The 13611-nt window shown below is 42.2% G+C and overlaps 2 protein-coding genes across 12 annotated transcripts in view; one reads left to right on the top strand and one right to left on the bottom strand.

The window, feature by feature from the left end:
- Positions 1 to 10492, bottom strand: part of DGLUCY (D-glutamate cyclase) — a 49427-nt gene extending 38935 nt beyond the window's left edge. For 5 of the 9 annotated variants that reach the window (XR_012650695.1, XM_075029969.1, XM_075029974.1 and 2 more), the window contains exons 1-2: positions 10070 to 10313; positions 1664 to 1754 (exon numbers count right to left, since the gene is read on the bottom strand). The gene's annotated coding sequence lies outside the window, so the exon portion shown is untranslated. Of the gene's footprint in view, positions 1 to 1663; positions 1755 to 8200; positions 8251 to 10069; positions 10314 to 10436 lie in introns of those variants that run through there. The other 4 variants (XM_075029970.1, XM_075029975.1, XM_075029971.1 and 1 more) reach the window with 3 other exon arrangements.
- Positions 10493 to 10772: 280 nt separating this feature from the next.
- The window catches only part of RPS6KA5 (ribosomal protein S6 kinase A5), a 95508-nt gene continuing 92669 nt past the window's right edge, over positions 10773 to 13611 (top strand). For all 3 annotated transcript variants that reach the window (XM_075029979.1, XM_075029980.1, XM_075029981.1), the window contains exon 1: positions 10773 to 11339. In XM_075029979.1, coding sequence (XP_074886080.1) covers positions 11267 to 11339 — 73 coding nt within the window. In that variant the 5' untranslated portion in view covers positions 10773 to 11266. The remainder of the gene's footprint in view (positions 11340 to 13611) is intronic.

The following is a 13611-nucleotide window of genomic DNA, read 5'->3' on the forward strand; positions in this document are numbered from 1 at the left end:
GAGGAAAGGGAGTAGTGAGTTTGGTTCAAAATTAGGCCTATTTAGTTAGCTTCTCTTTTAGTACAATTAGTATGAAGACACATTTTTGGGACCACCTAGAATTTTCAAAATGGAGTATTTGGGATCAGCATTTCTGGACAGAAGAAGATAAATCTAAAAACCACGTAATTGCTCAGCTACTTGGAAATAAAAAGAAACAAAGAAAAATCACATAGAGCAGGGTATGTTGTATGATACACTGCTATATCATACCTATCAGGGAGTAATTTTAATAATACACAAAGATGGAAGAATATTATCATTTGAATAGAGGCTAAAGGTGTTTCTTACTACAGAAAGAAGAGAGAGGATTTTCATCAGCTAAAAGGAAGATGAACAGGCATCAGTTACTAGAATCTGCTATGATTTCAGTCAGACTGATGAAACAGTAGAAGACTGCTATTAAAAAAAAAAAGTTGCTACTACTAAAACATTTGAAAAGATAATGGTAGCTAATGACTTTCAAACTCCATTCTCTACTGACAGATTTCCCTAATGAAAATCTCTTCTCTATTCTTGTAATACTTCTCTTTGTAAATGAACTGACTTTGACACAGAAAGTTTGGTATACAAGGCTAATTTTGAACCTATTAAGCACTTCAGACTGCAGATATACGAGATATACAATCATTGTGTCCATGGGAAAACTGTCAGAAATAATGCAAATTCACTGGAGCCTGAAAATATAAGACTGGAAAGAAGTAGACTTTCTTGCTTGACATAGAAAATATAGTTTACCAGAAGGCATACAAAAGAATAACAAACGATTTATAAAAATTAGCAAATCTGTGTCCTCCTGACGAAACAATGAACATGCTTTTTTTTTTTTTTTTTTCCCCATTTACTGGGAAGTTTAAAAACTAAGCATTCTAAGTAGCTTCAGTTTGGAAAATATTACACAATATTTTCCACTCCTTTTGAAGAAGGAAACCATTGTGATCAGTACTTGGTTTCAAACTCTAGGCAAAAAAAAGTGTGTGCATATATATATAATACATATGTATTCATTCCATGGTTGATCATATAAAGCAAACTGTTCTTAATTAAAGACTGTTACTTCAAGACTGCATAAATTAAACAGAATAAAAGACAGTCCAAAATTAATATCTTATAGTTCAAAGAATATAGGGTGATCTGTATGTGACTTTTCCATGGTTACTAAGTATACAAAAGAAAATATGCAAAACAAACCGTACTAAGTAGGCATTGTTTAGGATATAATCTATGTATATTAAAAATGGCTAAGAATATTAACAGAAATGCACCACCTTCAGTGACCTTGCATTCATGAGCTCTGCCGAACTCACACATCTCAAATGTCTGTCTTAAACAGGAAAAGAGAGGATACCATGCTTCTAAGTGGCCCATTTTGTTCCCAACAGACATGTATTTTTGATGGACAACCAATTTCTGTCCTTTATAGTAATTATCAGCTTTAGTGGAAAAGTCAAAGTATTCCCAGTTTGTAGTTTTGCTTTAAGGGCTTTCATCATAGCACATTAATGAGAAATTTTGGGGGGCACCTTTTTGGTTTAGTACATTGCTGTACATTGCTCAGCACAAAGGAGTGCCAATCTATAGCAAGAGCTCTCCAGCATTACTGCAGTGTGATGTAATCTCTTACCTGCACTGAACACTTGTCCGGTGACTAAAACCATGAGCATATGTTTTCAATTATAGATTGGAACTTCTGCTGAAAATAACCTCAATACCACCTATAAAATAAAATTTAAAATTAATTAATTAGATCTTTTTGTAATAAATCAGAATACATTTGTGGTTTCTTTGAAACAGCTTATGAATATTGTAGGTAACTTGACTGCTGGGATATTGCCTGCCTGAATATGTGGACTTAACAGGTAGATGCAAGACATGCAATATAGACAAGCCTCTCCGAAGTAAATAGCTAAAGATTAGCAACGAACATTCTACGAGCAGGGGATAGTAAGTTTATTAATAAGATGGATAGGCAGACTTTCTGTAAATGTTTTGGTTTTATTGTTATTCTAGACAAGGCTCTGTTTTAATAAGACTGCATGATTTCTATATTTGTCACTTTTAAGAACCTCAACAGGAATAAAGTTTCCAAAATCAAACAGAACAACCACATCAATAGGGCCAAAATAGATTGAATTGTAGCCCAAATCTTCAACTATGTAAGGGGATGCACTGTGAAGCTTCAACCCAGAGAGGTAAAAGCATTAAAAGGAAGAGACAAGTGATGATGTGCAGATGTGTAGCATCACCTGTAACTATGACAATAACATCCTTGACTCTGTAACTAAAGACAAATGAATGTTGCTGCTACTATAGCAGAAGCAGGGAGTGGCGGGGGAGGCTGCTCTCCTGGGGTGTGTGGGTGGGGTGAGAAGGCATTTACTTCTGCAGAGAAAGAGAGGCACTGGGAAGATTAGGCAACTGTTGCCTTAGAGGAGGAATGATTACTTTTTCATGGGATATCTGAAGTCAGAAAGGGTACATAAAAGGCTACAGAAAGCATGGTCCTGGTCTGGCTTGAAACACAAGATTAAATAAGGCATTAACACTTGCTCTGTGTTTGTCAAAAGCAGGGAGAGACTCATGATTTTTGCAGAAATCTCCCTCATGTCCTCCCTATATATCGATCAAAGGATAGCACGCCAGAACTGCAGTGAGTTCATGTCCAATCCCAAAGGATTTATAATTCTGTTGCTTTGGTACTTGCTATCCAAAAGCAATTATTTTGTCTTATGTATAAACCAAACCAGTACCTCGTGCATGTCCAGTGTCTTCAATCACATAGCTTTCTAAAGAAAAATACTGCTGCACAGTGAAACAGTTCAACCAATTTATTATCTAAAGACTTAGGAAAACAATGGAAAGCTTCTCACAACAACTCACTACCACCCAAAACCAAATGCTTTGATGGGAAGACACTGTAAGGCCACATTGCAGATATACGTTACTCAGAGAACAAGTGATTAAGTTGAAGTCATGCCCTAACTTCTCTGCATATTGTAGTTCTAAGAATCTGTGGAGTTCGCCTCATTTGACTTCCCATATTGAAGATGCATCTCACTAGAGCCGTAGGAAGGCAGCACTGAGTCCAATGGGAAGCAAATCACTTACTACAGAGTTTCTGTAATGACATGGTGGATTTGGTGTAATAAAATCTGGTTGAATAGGAATGTGTTCTTTTGAAGCTGGATAGAGATGTGGTATTAGTGTAAATCTTCATTAAATCCCAGAAAATGCTGTGGGGTGAGGGGGTTGAAGTAGCTTAGAGGTAACAGAGTTATTTACAATGTCAATATTCTGCACTGCTGTAATGTTCCCCATCAATATGTTAACAAGCAGTCACAACAGAAAAGTAACTTTGAATGTGACATGTTGTAAGGAGGAGGATGCCAAACCCCACTCTTAGCCAGGCTTAAATGACAGCCAAAGGAAAATTGCTTAATGGGACATTTCTTTGCATAGAAGTCTAACACTTCAGAGGAAACGCAAATCCTGAGGAATTTACAAAAGAAGTGTAAAATGCCTTCTGACCAACTGGGGTTTTGATATCCTGTTGAAAGACTGTCACAGCAAACACTTCACATTAGAAAAGAGGTGTATTGAAACTGAGGGTTCTAACATCTAAATAACCTAGTTTTCCCCTATAAGCCCTTTACCTAAGAAAAATGAAAGAAATGAGGCTGCGCATGGATTACTGAAAGCTCAAAGAACTGCTAGTACCAAGTGCATAGCCTGTACCTACAGCAAATATTTTACTGGACATTTTGAGGTGGGGGGACTAGGGCTTCACATTCTGGGTTTGCTTATGAAATAGGTGCAGATCCAACAAAAGCATGGAGGAGATAAAAAGTAACAATTCTTCATTCTCTTTTTTAACTAAATCATTATGGGTCATCAGATGAAACTAGCAAATGGCAAAGTCAAAGCAAACAAATGGAGGTCTTTATTCATAGACTCCATAGTTAAACCTTAGAAGGTTCTTATAAGTTTGTTGTGACACTAAACAGCTGCTATTGGGCAGTGCTGGAGATGGGATGCTGAGCTAGACATACTCAAGTTTCTATCCTGTATCTCAATAAATCAGTGTGGGATGAAAAATTTGAGAAAAACAGTAATGAAATGATAGAATTGCTGAGTACCAGTTACCGGTTAGCTCTAGTCCCAAGTCATACAGTTTACAGTACCAGTGTCAATTACGCAACTTTAGTTAAAAATCCCCATTTTTTTCAGATGTGTTGAAAATTTGTAATTTATTATTACAGATACTGGTTTTACTACCTGATTTTTCACAGTAGTATTTTATATCTGGTGTGTGTTCCTGGAATCATATTTATCTGCTGTTTTTATAATCCATTTTATTTTTTTTTCATTCTTTAAAACTAAGGGTAATCTTTCAGATCTTTCATCAAAACAATTTCCTGGTCCTTTTAAAGAAGTTTTTAGTTGTAATGCTGCTTATATTAAATGGTGTTTTATATTATAGTATGTTAAGAGGTGTCTTCCAGTCACCTGATATAGTACTTGAAACTAATGAGAGTTTTCGTATTTTTTCTGAGGAGCTCCAAGTTCCTTCTGAACTCCAGGAGATATACCACCTGAGTCTGGAATACATTTCTCTCAATTTATCCATCTGTTTCAAAATTTTCTCTTCTGTTATTTCAATTCATGGGACCATCTTATCTTTTTAAATTTAAAAGAGTAGGTTCAAAATCAATAATCATACAACTTTTGTCAAGGTAAAGGGAAAAGGAAAAAATGAATCTCTGCAATATTATTCACTTCATTAAACCTCTTTTTGCTCTATGGTAATTTAACAGATGCAATATCTTTAAATATGTCAGTAGAAAAAAAGTTGTGGAAATGAACTTCTTAGTTTTCATTTATGCTTTTCAAAAACTGCCTTTCCCCCTTCATTTCACATGGCACTACTTTTCACTTACCTCTTTTTCAGTGGCTCTCTTTAAGAACTACAATGCATACCTTTAAGCTCTGACATTTAATCACTTTTTTCTCATATTTTTGTCTCCTTCTTTGGGGGTGGAAAGCAGATGCACGGCTTCTGCAACTATCAGGATGTACTCATGGCCTCCATGCTGAGTTAAAAGTTTTAATTTCCTCATCTCTAGCTTTCAGATCATCTTCATTAGCTTCTCCTTTCTAAAGTCCATTTCTCCAAAGTTTACAGTCAATTTTCAAAATAGTGAGAATTCACATGTGAGTCTTCTGAAAAGGATTTTGAGTTTAATTACACTGCAGTCAGTATTACTCAGAGGTTTAATGATACCATTATGTAGAGCAGCCCTCTGTGTTTCTTCCAACAAATTTGAAAATAATTTCAAATTATTGTGAGTGAGGATTAGGATCCAAAACTAGAAATTCCATCTCTGCCTAACTTAAGCATTTAAAAAAATTGAAATTAAAAAAAAAGAAATTGAAATGAACCCCTATTTCTGTTTTAATAGATGCTGCTTCCTTTCCCCTCTGGACAGTGTTCATTCATTTTCCTTTTCCTCATCAGAAACTGCGTAAAATAACAAGTATTTTTATTGTTTCTTTGTTATAGCCATGTAGATTTTTAATAATTAAACTTTTGAAAGTGTTGTCTGGAATAGTAGTTTTAACTGTACTGTAACTGAAGAAAAAATAAACAAATGAATTTTCAGTGAAGAAATGAATGCTAACTGAAACAGGACTTAAGTTTAATCAAAGATGTAACTCTAGAGTCAGTAACACATCTTCATTTTTATGCACGCTTTCAAGAAACGATCCATTTCCTGACAGAGTTGTACCACTTCCGTTAAAGAGAATTATTAGGCTTGGATGCTTAGCATAACTTCTCCTTTCATGGTAAGACATTAAGTGGTTTTAGAGAGATAAAACTGTTGGCCAGAGCAGTTTCATACAAAAATGCTTTAAACAGCAAATTTACCTACCCAATCTACTTTTCTGATAGTTATCAAGCACAAAATGTTCAACTGCAGATTTAAAAAAAAACCCAAACCACAGAGAATATATGTAAACTAGAAACTAGAACTAATACTGTACTAAAATCTCACACAAAGCTGTTTCATGTCATGACTGTCTTTCACAGGGAGTCCTTCCCTAAATTCATTTCTTGGTTTCCAAAATTTGATGCTCTTTTTCCCTTGCTGTGCAAATGTTCTCCATGGAGTGATTAAGGGGAACATTTTGTATCATCTGGCTTTCCAACATTTGTACTTTGAAAATAACACCTATTTCTGTAACAATTCAATGACCATAAGAAAGTGCCAGACGCCTCCAACACCAGCTCCATAGAAACTATGTCTTTCATATGCAGCTCTTCTTCAGAAAGAAAGTAAATCAAGTACCTCAAATCTGTCAAGCAGTGACACCCTGGAAGGATGCAGCTACAGCACTTATTTTCTTCTTTCTTTCTCTCTCTCTCTCATTTCCTCTCAGAAGTCTGTACACTGAGCATTTCAATTTCACCTCAGCCCTCAAACCAGCTTGGCACACCACCACTTTTAGAACCAAAAAGGAAATGTTGTGACACTTTTTCTTAAATGAAGTTCAATAATATCTTTCCATGTGGGTATTTCCCACAACATTTTTCCCTCCTTCTCTTCACAATTAGGAATGGCAAGTAAATACACATATTTCTGAACAGTTGTGTTGTGGGGTAGAGAAGGGACATCTATCTTTAGAATTCTGTTACTCCGTGTTCCCAAACTTACAGCTCATGCTCAGCCCAAACATTGAACTGTTGGTTGATTGACCTGTCAGGTCGCTCTTATCGTAAACATGAATATGTAAATGCTACTTAAAAAAATATATACATTTACACTATGGAGGGAGAGTGGCTCTGCATCACCCCACAGTTTTTAATCGTTTTTACATCAATTTTTTTTTTAACATCGGAGAGATAATTTATTGAATGCACATCTTACAAATAGTATTTTTTTGTTCAGTGTCATAGCACACAAATAAATGAGTATTTAAAATGCAAATAACATTTTCAGCCAGTTAAATTGCACTCAGAGCTGCACTTCTAAAAGCACAGTTTACATAGCAAGGGTGGTTTTACTTCTCCAAACTGTAAACAAATCTATTACAGACCATTCTGTACTCCCTGTGGGTCCATAGCCCATCACTTTTCTGTACTTTCACATGCCTGCTTTGGCTGCAGGCTCAAGCCAAATTTTCTCCCTCATCTGACTCTCTGACTGCCTGTGTTAGTGATTTAAATGGGATAAAGGCAGAATCTGACTGCAGGCACATGACTACCCATATTTCTGACTGCTGGCATGCTTTTGGGAATGGTTGGGCCCCTGACTAGTACTCTCCCAGGCAATGTCCTTGTACAAGTTGGGGGCTAGCACAGCTCAGTAATGGTTTGCAATCTGTATAAATCCAGTAGGCAGCATGGAAAAGGCCACCCTGTTACGAAAGAATTCAGCTGTGTGCATGCAAGCTATGCCATGCTATGTCATGCCACTTGCCCTGACTCATAAAGAACGAGTCCTAAACAGCTTTATTTTCTGGTACGGATGTTTCCACCTATCTGTAAATCCTATCTACCCTTAAGGTTGACAGAACTGTGTCCTTTTACAAACAACCACAAAGCCACATGATACTGCTTCAAAGATAAAGGTGATAGAGGTAATGAAAACAGCTCCATTATGCCTGGACCGTTCCACTGAAGGGAGGTCCACTCTTAAATCAAGCACATGACCAAGTTTAATCCTCCACTGCTCCCAAAACTTCAGTTGAAATGAAAACTTGAACATAGTCTTGTATTCATGGACTACTGACAGGAGGTTTAGGATTTCAGTATGAGTATAGCTCTTTTGTCTGTCAGAAGGTGGGATTCTTTCCAAGCATTCAGTAGGGCTGCTTTGTTGTTTCTGGATATGACATGAGAATCCCACTACAAAAATATTTTAACACTGGAGAGATTGTTATGTAAAAAAATCTTTTTTTTTTTTTTAATGGAATGACCATGTTGCTCAGTTACTTTTTCCAAGATGCGAGCAAATCATCAGGTCCCTCAGTAGTAACAATGAACTTTCAGTTCATGCAATAGTATGTTCAAAGCCCAGTCACAACTTAAACCTAAATATACAGGGTAATGACTGTGTCTTGCTATATGCATAGTCAGCAGCTACCACAATGGATCACTAACCTTGGTTTGATGTTTTAGGGTTATCACCTCATTCTTTAAAGCTGTTTTAGCTGAAATTTAAAGGAGAAAAGAGGTTTCAGCCTGAGACAAATAAGCAGATAAAGTCTGTCAAACTATGAACATCTGAAACCAAGACTATTAGCAACTGCTGGATTCATTGCCAGCTCCACTCACACTAAGTGCTAGTAAGAAACAGAGTGGAGTCAGATTTCAGTTTCTCTCTTCTGAGGCTGCCAGGGACAGTCAGTCCAAAGTGTAGGATAGTAGAGCCACTGGATAAAATCTAGTACTAGTCTCTTCAAAATGTAACATCTGGGACAGAGATTAATCAGAAGTGGTTGTTACCCCTTGTAAAGAAGAAGTAAAACTGACACTCCCCACTAGTTGTACAAAGGAGCCATTAGTTACAAAGATGCAAGAATTTAATTTAACAACGAACTTTATCAGTTTGTTTTCATTATTTTCCCTTTTGTAGTTTAATATTATGCTGACGTAACATTTACTGTCTCTGCAATAGAGAGGCTTCTAAAATCAAGTGACAAAAGTTAGTGAATCAATTATCTTTCAGTTTGAAAACATCTTCTGCGATCATACTTTCTAATATTTATAGTCTTGATATAATACTGTTGGGAAGGCAGTAACTGGATGGACATTTTCAATGAAGTTATGTCTGTACCATATGCTACAGGGAGATACCTCAACAAAACACCTGCAGTGCTCTGTAGAAAACACCTTCAAAAGTTTTACCAGGAATACTATGAAACCCTTGGATAGTATTTTTAATTTCTGGAAAGAAAACCAATCCCAAAAGCACCCTAGAAACAAGGTTTGATATTTAAACAATTCTATAGTAGAAAGCCCTTATCAACTTTAAATAGTTCAACTCAATCTCTGTACAGGAAAAAACGTAGAAATGTGTGTACGTATATGTGTTCATGCATTTTACATATATACGTGTACAAACACACACGCGCACAAATATATAATACGGAAACATGAATAAAGGATTAACAGAAGACATTTTATTTCATTGATGCTTGATGTACCAGAATCAGACCCTGCGTGAACACAGCTGTTGTATGTGACTTGGCATTGCAAATTAGCATCTTGTTACAGTGTCAAAGGACAGGAAGCAACAGCATTCAAAAGCAACAAGTCAGAAATAACTGTAAATAAGAAATGGCGAGAAAAGTGATTTGTGTGATCTGTCTCAAGGAAATGTGGACTGCTTTAGACGTATCAGATTGCTTCCAAAGCACAGCAGACCGAGAGGCTCAAGTGCGATGAACGGGTCTAACAGGATTCAAAACACATCTTCCTTAAAAATGAAATCACAACCCGCTGTCAGGACAGCGTGTCCCACGCAGCTAAAAGGACCAAATGAAAATGCCCCAAGCAGCGCAGTGTGAACCGGGTACACGGATGCACCTACCCAGCGCCTTCTCCCACCCCCGCCTCGCAACACACCAAGGCAGGCGACGCCCCCTCACAAGCACGTCCAGAGCCGGCATAACCGACCAAGCTCCTCTTTGCTTTGCGGCCTTTCAGCGGTCACGGAGGTTGTTTTACCTTGCAGTAAATTCAACCTCCCAAAGACGACGGCTCCGCTCGCTGCCCGGCGGCCGGGCCGCGGACGCCGCCTGCTCCTCCAGCCGGGGCCGTCGGGGGCCCCGGCTAAGGGGGAAGGCCGCGTCAGGCGCGACGCGGGGCGCCTCTCTCCCCGCAGCCCACCCAGCGCAGCGCGGCGCCAGGCCTGCGCTCACCCGCCGCCCCGCCACCCACGGCCCCATTTCGTGGGGCCGTGGAGCCTGCGTGCCCTGAGCGCCCACCCCACGGCCGCGGCGCTGGCCTGGAGGCGGACATACCGACCTGCCACACTGACGGCGGCAGCTCTCCAGCTGTCCTGGCCCAAGGAGGCGGCCGAGCCGAGCCGAGCCGAGCCGCGCCGCGCCGTGCCCTGCCCTGCCGCACGGACGGGCTGCCGCTGCGGGCCCGCACACACCGCCCGCGCCCTGCGGGAAGGCGGAGGTTCAGCGGGCGGTGAGGGCCCCGCGGGAACCCCCCACCCGGCCGTCCCTCGCTCCTCCCTGCCCCGCCGCGTCCCTCGGCCGGGGGATACCCTGCTCCCCCATCCCGCTGCCGCCTCCCCCCGCGCGAGGCTGGAGCTCTGCTCGGCTCGCCCCTGCCGCCACTGCGAGTGAGGAAGCCCACGACTGCTTCCCCCCCCGCCCCGTACGATGGAAGCGGCCCGTAACCCAAGAGAAGGGCGCCACTGCCGCTCCCTCAGATGATTGCCAGCTCCACGGCCAATCAGCGCCTTCTCTTTTCTCCAGGCAAGCCGGCGCCCGCCCTCAAGCGGGGTGGGGGGGAGTGGGAGAGGCGGGGGGGAATGTTTACAAACAAGATTAGGGAGTAGAGGGATTGGGGGGAAAGCGGGAGGGCGGAGCCAGCGATTGGCGCAGCCGCTGATCCAATGAGGGAACGCGCCGCTCGGCGGAAGGGCGGGGGGGGAGGCACGTAGAACGTTCTCTGCCCAACAGTCGCTGGGGTTCGCGGGTGCGCGCGCCCAATGAGCGCCCGGCGAGGCGGGGGGAGGAAGGGGGCGCGAGCGCCAGCGCCAGCGCCTGAGTAGGAGCCGCTCCTGAGGGCGCCCCCTCCTCCCGTCTCGCTCAGCCTATCCCGGCTGGGCCGCACTGGGCTCGGCCCGGCTCGGCTCCGCTCCCTGCTGTTGGGCGGGGAGGGCGGCCAGCGCAAAGGGGGAGGGCAGCCGCAAGGACATGGGCTGGCTCTGAGGGCCGGGGGAGGGAAGCCGACGTGCGTGTGCCTCCCTGTATTTTAATAACTGTTTGTTGTTGGGTGGTGTGGTTGGTTCCCCCCCCCCCCCCATTTTCGCCAAGGCGGAGGGGAGAACAGCCGCCCCCCGCCCCCAGCGCGCCTGCATGGCTCCTCTCCCCCGGAGCGCCCCTGGAAAATAAAATCCGCCTCAGGCCAGGTGACGTCCCCCCCGCCTCCGCGCTCACACACACGGGGAGCGGCAGAGGCGGGGGAGCGCCCGCCTGTGAAAACATGGAGGGACCCTCGGGGCCGGCGGAGGAAGGGGAGCTGCCGCTGCTCACCGTCAAGCACGAGCTGAGGAACGGTGAGCGGGGCGGGCCTGGGGGGCCGGGGCTGCCGGGGGAGGTCGTGGCGGGGGGCGGGGGGGAGTGTCGACGGGGGGGCGCTGAGGGGAGCGCTCCTGCCTGAGGGGAGGGCGGCGGGAAGCGCGTGGGGTGGCGGAGGGGGCCCGCGCTGCCGGGACTTGGGGAAGAAGTGCTGAGGCAGGAGGTTCAAGAGAGTTGATCGGGACCAGTAGGGAAATCTCGGTGAGGGGGAGAAAAAAAAAGAGGATGAGCTGAAAGACATGGGCAGGAGTGTGTAAGGTGGGGGCGGGGGAGGGGTCCCTTTTTTTTTTCTGTAAAAAGTATTTCAGTTGGACTTCTGCTAAGTATTTCGCTCCCCTGTCCCACTTCCTCAGTGGTATTTGACGCTTTCGAAGCAGATAGGGGTTAGCTTTTTTTTTTTTAATTGTGCGTTTGACTTTTATGGCTATGTCACTACTTGGGGGGGGGGGGGCGCGGGCGCGGGCGGCTGTTTGTTACACTCCTAAATGATGTCGTTTTATGTGACAGCTTTTCTCTGACCTCGGTGAAGTGCCAGAATTCTAGGGAGGTGATTGTGCCAACATGTAACCACAGAGTTATCTGGCTTTTCAGTCTATGAATATTCTTGTAGCTTGGTAGTTACTTGAAGACCCTAAGACCCTCTAGAGAAGTAGTTCAACATGTGAAATATATATGACCTTTCAAGATAGAGCAGAAATGCTCTGTCCTAGCTTGTTATTTTGGGGAAGATCCTTACATATTTTTAATAAGGACCCTGTGCTTCTCAGAAGTTTCCAGGCAACTTGAATACTGCGGTAAATCCAAATTTTACTGTTTAGAAGTGTGTGTAAAACATAATCAGGATGTATATTCTCTGTATTTATTAACAATGGAGGTGCTATTAACCCATGGCCTTAATTCCTTTTCTCTCCTTTTTTTCTCTGTGATAAAGTAAAAGTAACTATATGATGCTGTTCATTGGAAAAGTTTGAGACAACTGCTCCCCCGGGTTAATGTAGTTGACATTCTCTAACGGGCCTATGGGGAAGGCAAGTGGTGGTGCTGGGTCTTTTCGATTGCCTTGAGCCTTCTGTTCCCCGTCACTCGGGTCTAGGGGCTCAATGGAGGTGCCCCAGTGGAACGTAGCTATCACTGCAGCTTTAAAAAAAAAAAAAAAAAAAAGGCACTCTTCCTGATAGCTACGCAGAAACCAAAGGGACTGTAGTTTCCTTCTTTCAAGAAGAAGCAAAAGAGCTGGTGGAAAACCTACTTGTCTCGTTGGGTGTTGCTAGATTTCAGTGTGCAGGAGAAAAAGGAGTAAGGGGAAAGGAAGTGGAACACATTTATTCTATATAGTTACCTAGCTATGTCTAGATTTCTTTTATAAAAGTTGAGACAGCACATATCCCTGTGGAATAGTTATTTAATGGTAGTCTGAGGAATAAACACATTCATATAAACTAGACAAATTGCTGTCTAATATAGCATAATAAGCAATTTTCATTTTGATCTGGATCTTAAAGCTTTGTAGATTCAGGAAGTACTGATACTTGTAATTTAAAAATTCTCAACCTTGTTTGTGTGTTTTTAAGCTTCTGAAAGTCAGCTTAATAGGAATCAGTTGCTTCTCCCATCCTCATTCTCTTCTCCTTATTAAGTATTTAGAAAACTATGCTTTCTGTAAAATGCTTTCTAGCAATGGCTCATCTATTTCTGGAGCATTAGGGTGGAGGAGGGAGCTGCTCTGTCATGTACTCCTGGGAGACTCCTACTCCTGAAGGTGTCAATAGTGTCATCACTATGCAAGACGTATCAAGATACTGTTTCAGAACTTGGCTCTACACAATGCACGGAGATACGATAATTTGAGGAGAAAAACTGCAGTCAGCTTCTGTTGATACAGAAATACACAAATAATCTATAGGATACTGTGGATATTTTTCTTAGTTTTTTGTATTGGGTCTGGCTGTGTGGGTACCTAGCTGCTGGCTAGAGTCAACCCACCACGGTTTTACAGCGTGCAGCATGATTATTTACTTTTGCTTCATTTTGGTAAAGAGGGTGAGGGGACATGCAAGAACTAGAATTGGAGCCAGAGGATCTTTGTTGTTCTTAAATACTGAGGTTTTATACCATGAATATCCTTTTAATATGAGTTTTGTTTAGATTCTAGTGTTCCCCTCCTCTCTGTGTTCTTTCTTTGATGTTGCTAGCTCTGACTAATTGAATGATTTAGAATTACATATCGAAAGTAGCTGTCAGTTGGCAGAT

The sequence above is a fragment of the Buteo buteo genome, chromosome 6, assembly GCF_964188355.1.
Source record: "Buteo buteo chromosome 6, bButBut1.hap1.1, whole genome shotgun sequence".
Taxonomy (NCBI): domain Eukaryota; kingdom Metazoa; phylum Chordata; class Aves; order Accipitriformes; family Accipitridae; genus Buteo; species Buteo buteo.